At 53.3% G+C, this 7,835-nt stretch overlaps 1 protein-coding gene across 1 annotated transcript; it reads right to left on the reverse strand.

The window, feature by feature from the left end:
• Positions 1–5,104: 5,104 nt before the first annotated feature.
• Positions 5,105–7,543, reverse strand: VOLCADRAFT_93525 (uncharacterized protein; the record flags this gene model as incomplete). Its single annotated transcript, XM_002952814.1, has 6 exons — positions 5,105–5,416; positions 5,811–6,008; positions 6,278–6,358; positions 6,755–6,853; positions 7,063–7,135; positions 7,431–7,543. The coding sequence occupies 6 exons, from the start codon at positions 7,541–7,543 to the stop codon at positions 5,105–5,107; spliced, it is 876 nt and encodes a 291-aa protein (XP_002952860.1).
• Positions 7,544–7,835: the final 292 nt, after the last annotated feature.

Genomic DNA, 7,835 nt, shown 5'->3' on the forward strand with positions numbered 1-7,835 from the left:
GCCCAAGGGCACACCCCGAGTACACATGGCCATGCAGGTCTGAACGGAAGCACTTCCCGCTCTAAGTCGTATAACACAAGCGGGTCATGGTCCCAATGCCGCAAGACGCCCAATTCAGTACGGTAAACTGCGTTCTTCACAATTCCGCCCGCTACCCTTATATCCTAGGACATTGCAGCACAAGAAAATTCGCAGCATCAAGCGGTCTGCCTGATTAAACAGTCATGGAAGTGAGTTCAGGTGGGAGCAACCAGAAAGCGCTACCAGAAATATTGCCACGGACCGCCATGGTTCGGCGAGGCAGGGTGAGAACCTAATATCGGTCATGCCTAGGGTAGTCAGTGCGGTACATCCGCTGGGGCTTGCAAGCCACGCTACCCCACTGCCGTACACTGACATTCACTTACATGTGCACCACGTTCGCAGGGACACGCGATAAGAAGTAGACCTGTGCGGGGTGTGCAACCCAAAACGGCACAACAGTCAAGATTCAAGATATAGTGCAATACCTACAGCTCATCACACACAAGCTAAAATGACTCACGAAATGCTGCACAGAATCAGAAGACAGGACACGCATATTTTCACTGGTGCCCAACTCCGACAAGCGATATGCAAGGATGGGCAGGCAGCAGGCGGGTTCGTACGTACGGGCCGCACTACGCGAAGAACATGCAGGGGTACCTCAGCATCAATTGTGAACGGTCTAGCACAGCTTAACTCCAAATAATGGGAGGACTTCCTAGTGGCGCAGGTATCTGTGCGTGCCTGTGTTACACTTCTGGAGTTGCGCTACCCTCCGAGGGTGTAACAGGCCCATACGAGCCGGACACCCAATGGTCAGTCTAGGTCTGTCCGATATCGACAGATGTCGTAAAAGCGCGTAAGGAGAACTATTATCATATCACTTATCAAAGAGAATTTAAGTGTATGCTTCCTCGTGTTTTAATTGCGTAGACGAACCTGACCTCCACCCGCAACCTGGTAGGTTTCCTGAGATAAGTCTGTTGCAAACCTTCAAAACCCTACCCAAGGTGCCCTGCCAAGTACCCCACCTTGAGCGCCACTGGCAGCCCCGAGCGCCGGCACGTCGCCTGTGCAGGGAGATGGAAACGGAGTGCGTGTTGGACTAGTTGCAGTGAAGGGAAGGCGGGCAGGAAACGCTGAAAGGGAAACCCCGAAGAGCCGTGTCCACGACAAGATTGCCGCAGAGGGGGCAAGCCGGTTGCAAACGCTTCTGCCATTGCGGCAGCCCTCGGTCCCTAAAACGTTCATGACGCGTAAAACTCTGGCAATCTTCATAGATTCATATATGCCTCACTCTGTACACGGCGGAGGAGCTCCCCTTGAAGATCCTCCTGGCGATGGAATAGTCCTCCAGCGCCCATACTGAGCGGCGCATAGCGCTCGGAAGTGCGGGCGATACTGCAAGTAGCTTTCTGTTAGCCGTTGGGGCGACCTCTGCCGTCGCCTGAGGTGCACAATTTTGAGCTTGATAGGAACTATCAACATGCGGAGCAGGATCTCGGAAAGGAGGGGACGGCAGCTGGGTCTCAACCATGCTGGTGGCCTTGGTCGTTGCGTTGGAGACTGCGCTACCGGAACTGCTACTTTGCCCAGTTGAAAGAGCATAATGTGGCGTGCTTACTCCTGTCGGAGATGCAGCTCCGGAGTCATCCTTGGCCCCCGTTTGTTGAGTGCACGCGCCAAGCGAAGCGGTGTCTTGGCGGGCAAGTCCGCGCTCCGGGCTGCTTCCCGGTAAAAACATGCACTGGGGAGGACTGCACTGTGTGTGAGTAGACCGTTCCGTGCACAGCAATGTGGACTGTGTTGGCGGCGAGATGGAAGGCGGTGCGCGGGCATCTGGAGCGGCCGTAGCCAACGATGACAGGTTATTGGCGCTCCGGCTGGTGCTTATAGAGCCAAGCTTGGACTTTAGAGATTTCCATAACGCAGGAAGCCGATGACTGTATGCTTTAGGACTTCCGTGGGGGCTGGCAACAGGGACACAGTTGCCATAGCTGCCTTCGGCACCTACTTCAGCAAGGGTAGTCGAGTGAAGCCTACGAATACTCATGACTGGTCTGTTGTGTCAGCGGCGTGTATTTATCGTTTCTTAACAACCTGCAGCCACAATGACCTCTGGAACCCAGAAAAAGCCAGGAATTCGGACACCTTACTAGTTAATGCAAATAAATCTAAATAATATTACGTCTCCTGATGAGCCATTGCAGGAATTAAAGTACGTCTTCCATAATCACGTGGATCGTATCAGGTGAAACTTTTTTGGCATCTTCCTTGCACAGATTAAGTAAGCGGTTTATTATATAATGGATTCAATTTGTTACTTGTTTTTGTATTTAATGTACTGTTTCTCCGTTGTTTCTCCTTTGCTTGTGTTCCGGCACACCCTCGCCTGATTAGGGTAATAATATATTACGTTACACATCATGCGCAAATACTTTGGGAGCTTACAACATGAGCCTGGTAAGTCAAGTTAATTAATACCACTTTGCATAGAGGTTTCAAGAGGGCGGGCGCCACTTCTGACCATGTTCCTGAAGGCGTGCCGAACTGGCTTTCCGTGATGGAAAGCCTCGTTTGCGGTTTGGAAAACCAATCTTCTGGCATATTTTTGGTGGATGGACCTTTTTACAGTACGAGAGCTCCGATTGATTTACTGCCATCCTTTTAGCCTACCTGGCAGTTTTGATGCTAGAAGCCGCATACCTTTTGCGGTCGAATACCAAAGCCACTCATACAAATGGAAACATAGTTTTATAGAAGATGCGTAGATTGCCGTTGCAATCACCCACCTAGGCCTAGGCAGAAGCTAGCTTGGAACAGTCGAATGCTTTAGAGTCTTAGACAGGCTAACGCAACAGAGCTTCGTACTAGTAGTCATCTCGCCTGAAAATCTCAGCGCCTGGCCCCGTTTCAGCCCTCAAGCTTCGGAAAGTCAACACTTTTGTAATCGTAAGTGCGCGGTACCACGGTTACTGGTAGTCGTCCGGTACGGGCGAAACAAAGGGCTCCTGGCCTGCGTCTTTTCGAGGCCCAGCTTTCCTTGGCACCTCATCAACAGTCAGCGCAAAATACTTTCATCCGTTCCATAACGATATAATCTCCCAAACATGCAATCTGGCTAGCGACACGTCATATGCATCCCGCATATCTCGCCACGCTAAGATTAAGGCGGGGTTTGATGTAAGCTTAGGGTTGCTTATCCCCATTATACCTCATGACGCTATCTCACCTCAGAGGCTGCGCAAACCTTTAGCAGTGTAAACCTCGTTACCACGCACGGGCACTACGCCGAAGCGGTTATCATCTTCAGCGAGGATCTGCTCTTAGGTTGGAAGCCGAGACGCAGGCTGGAAGCCGAGACGTACACATGCGCAGCATCTAGCGTGTGCAGCATCAGGTGGATTGGATCTATGCGAACAACAATCGACAACGAAGCCAAGTAACACATCTACGGACGCCTCGCCTGTTCGCCTGTCCATGGACCCCTGAATTTTCTTCAGTTAGACGTCTACCTCGCTTGTTTTTCGCTGTCCTCGTCGTTTTAAGCTGTGTGTGCCTGCCGTAGTGCTTTGGCTTGCCTTGCCTCGCTCATAAGGGCGAACTGGGCGAGTACTTCCGGAACGTGCCATCATGTCGCGTCATCTCTTCTGTTGAGTGGATACCCTGCCGGGTGGGCGGGCTTGCGACTGCGGATTGTTTTTAGTTGCATAACCTGCCTTCCAAGAAAACCCACATCCGCATATGCGGTCCGACGCAAACGGTATTCCCGCCCGTGCAACCGATGGATGATGTCCTAAGACGCTTCGGGTTCAGTTTTGACCACACCGCCACCAGGAGACGTCCAAGTCCTGAATGTCGTACATACAGACCATCACCAGCCCTGGTACGCAGCAGCTACTCCCACTGATGTCACGTCCGATCCATCTTACGCCACAAACAAATGTGGTGCTCTACAGACACAGCAGCAAATAGTCAATAGAAGCATGTCAAGCCCTAAACCCCACCTATGCAGCTACGTGCACTCTTCATCCAGCCCCGGTTAAAGTACTGACTGGTTGACGTTACTGTCTTATACCGTTTAAGGGCTTTGGTCCGATTCCTGGGGGGAACCCCGACATTGTCGGGAGCGTAAGATTTTGGCTAGCTGCTGAGATGTGGAGTTGAGATCACAGTTGATGGATCGAGAGTCGCACGCTGGATTGGTGGCGATTGATAAACTGTCTCTACGGATGTTCGGGTGAATGGATGAGGAGGGATCTTAGAAGGCAGGATCAACCGCCTTGGACTTCCAGTTCTTATGGCGTAGTACAGTGTGGTAATGGTGGATGGTGCTGTATGGTCTGACAAATCGTAGAATTTACAATATGCTCAAGTGGCCCAGAAGCCTCCCACTCTGTGGCAACTCAAATTCAGATTCAAATTCAAATTCAAATTCAGATTACTGACAAAATTGACTGTCCTCTTTTATGCAGGGCGGGCCAATACTTCGTCTCTCGATGTGGGTGCATTGAAGAATAGCAGCAATGTACCCGTCAAAACTTTCGCGACAAAAATATTAAGCGCCTGTCAAAGCAGCCCGAATACACGTACAGACAGTTATTGAGGGTGCTGTGTGAAACAAATACCTCAGCCGCGCAGCCATGCGCCCTCGCCAGCCGTACTTTCCATTGCTGTCCTTTGCCTTCTCTCTCTCCCTTTCTTCCTAAGTCCCCCTACTTCTTCCTCTGGCTCCATCTCTCCTTCCATCTCCCTCTTTTTCATTCTACCTACTGTCTGTTTGCATGCTCACCTACCTGTACCTCTACCTGCTTACCTGCCACGCCGATCTGCAAGCCAAAGCTCAATCCAAACCGCCTGCCTGTCCTCTCTTTTACCTACTCCCATAAAAAAACGCAGTATGTCGGTGAATATGCGAATGGAAGACCATACGCGTGAAATAAACAAAGATGTGAACGGCAAATCGAATATATTCCCGACCGGGCCCGACCAGCTTTCCTGATGCAGCAAACGCCCTTTTACAGCGTACAGGGAACACAACATACATTTTATGTGCTTTGCATGACGGTGGAAGCCTTCCCTAGTCTGCCTCCACATCATCCGCCTTGGGCTGCAGCCATGGGTGTCTCAGGAGCTGCGCCGCGGTGGGTCGCTCCAGGGGATCTGGCGCCAGCGCCGCAATCACGAAGTCACGTGCGGCGGGCGGCACTGAGGCGGGGAAGTGCAGCGAGGCAGGGGTCATCTGGCTGCGGACGAAGCCACTGACGGAATCGCCGTCCGGAACGCTGCGTTTGTCAGCTGAGGAAGCGGCCGCGGTGCTTGGGGAGGACTTCACTACCGGCGGAAAGCCCACCATAAGCTCGTACGCCAGAACGCCGCCGGCCCAAATATCCTGTGCGGGGCGGGGGCAGTGTGGTGGTGTGTGCATCATCAGCTACTAAGAACTGAAGTCACAAAGAGACAGACATGCTTGCCAGGATTCAGCCTTGTCCTCAGACATCAGCATTGCACTGTGCTAGCCCGGACAGGATGCGCCGTGTGGGTTTCCAGAGTTCCTTCGTCGAATCTTCGGAGTCCGGGCGCCGCGCTGTGATGCTGCAAGGGACACAGCTGCGACATCTCCAGCACCCAGCCTAGCTAAGAGGGTTATTTGAGCTGTCAACTACGACTTTGATGGCTGGGTTGCCCCTCGACCGACGGAATCGCACCATCCTAGCCGTTTCCAGCAACCCTTCCTTTTGCCACACTGCGAACTTTCCTCACTTCCCCCTCCCCATCACACGCACCACTGCTGTTGAGTAGGCGTATCTGGGGTCGTCCTTGTTCTCATGCGGCGCATGCTTGAGGGGGCATCGCTCCACCTCGGGCGCCATGTAGCCCTCAGTGCCGGCACGGGTGACGGCTCGCTCCTGGTTCAGGTCGATGCTGACGCCGAAATCCGCCAACAGCAGCCGCCAGTTCTGAGAAAGCAGAATGTTTTCGGGCTGCGGGTGCAGGGTGAAAGCCACGCGTAGCAGGTTAGGGGGATGAAGCCTTGGAGTGGTGCCAGAAGCAAAACAGGGCATGTGCGAGTCCTGCTGTCAATCAATTTAGTAGAGCCACGTTTACGTATTACTTGCCGTGCACGATGTCGCGTGTGCTATTCGCTATCGTAGTTGCAGGCATCCGCCCGCGTGAGTCTAAGTCCAAGCAGCTTGCCAAGATACTGGCAGCTTGCACGTGTAACTGCATTACGAGGTGTGTGCCTTCCTACCTTAATATCCCGGTGGCAGACTCCCCTGGAGTGAAGGTAGGACAGGGCCTCCAGGAAGGGCCGCATCACACCGTCAGCAACCTGTGTTGTGTGGCGAGATGCACAACTTCTGGTGGCTTGGAACTTTGTTGATGTGCATAGTATACCAACCCCGACAACCCTGGCACGGGTTACTACCAGGCTCAGCGACGATTGTTCATCTTTGATGTGACACCAGCAGCCGCCAGCAGCAGCATCTCCCCCGTGGGCATACCATAGGACCGGAGCGGATACACTGTGCGAGGTACCATTCCGGACTGTAATATTTGCCAGAAGAATGCTCAGTCCTGCATCGTCTATATGGCTGGTAGATTCTGCCATGTCTTGCAGTAGTGCAATCATTCGCCATGCCGCCCGACCTACCCGGCATCCGAGCCTACGGCACCCCGGCCTGCCCTGGCACCTCCTCCATCCTCCCCCTCACCTCCACGCACCTACCTGTTCGTGCGGCATGCGGCCGCCGATCTGCTGCAGAATTTCGTACAGGTCGCCCTGCGCCGCATATTCCTGGACGAGCACCACCCGGTCACTCTTGTCCTGCAGTGCAACAAGACGCGCGCATCACCGGTTCACCGCTGAAATTGAGTTGAAACCCGCCCATTTCACGGCATCGCGATCTCAACTAAGATAAGCATTTTCCTAATCCAGTTTGCAGTGGAACGAACCAATTCGGGAAATGCAATTTGTCCCCAAGGAAACTTCTGGTCAAAACGCTGCTGCCTTAAAGGAGGGATTTCCCAACGCACCAAGAACGCAGCGTATAGGCGGGCCACGTGCTTGTATACGAGGTGTAAGTGGATCTCGATCTCGCGCTTCAGCCTGCGATTTACAAATCGGTGGATGGAAAATGGCCAGCGGGCTCAGCGGCGCGTCAACCGACTCTACTGTTTTCTTCTACTATTGCAACTACTAGGGAACTACCCGGCTCCGGACCAGGAACCGGATTGCTGTCGGCGGGCTCAGGTTTCGGAGCAGCATGCACGCCTTCCCTTTTTATCCTCCCTTGCTATGTGCTGGACGCTAGCCTGTCACCTGCCCTGGCAGTTCACCATTGCCACGCTGCCCCGGAAATCGCGAGTGCGTCGGAGGACACCACCACATGTGTCGTACTCACATGTGTCGTACGTTGGATGGCATCCGTGTAAGAAAATAGACCTGCAAGGCCCATGAGGGACGGTCACGGAATAAGGAGGCCACAGACACGGCGGGGGCGACGCTGTGGTGCATTCTGATTTGTGAAGGCGTAAAGCGCAGAGGATGCCTGCGTGCTGAGATTGGCGTGTTTAAACTACGCTGAAGGAATTATTCTTAACGCAGCTGTAAGGGATTTTGCATTGGCCATACGGCATTGCGATCTACGCAGCATGGTATATCTTTTTGTACTCGTGAGGCTTGGGGTGGATTGGGTGCTAAAGACGGCGGGTCTGTGAGGTGGGCTGGGCGCACTTATGTAGCGCGCACCAACACCTGCACCGTTGGAAGGTTCCTTGCAGCCCGCACCCACTAGAGCACAGCATGC

The sequence above is a fragment of the Volvox carteri genome (assembly GCF_000143455.1).
Source record: "Volvox carteri f. nagariensis unplaced genomic scaffold VOLCAscaffold_32, whole genome shotgun sequence".
Taxonomy (NCBI): Eukaryota; Viridiplantae; Chlorophyta; class Chlorophyceae; order Chlamydomonadales; family Volvocaceae; genus Volvox; species Volvox carteri.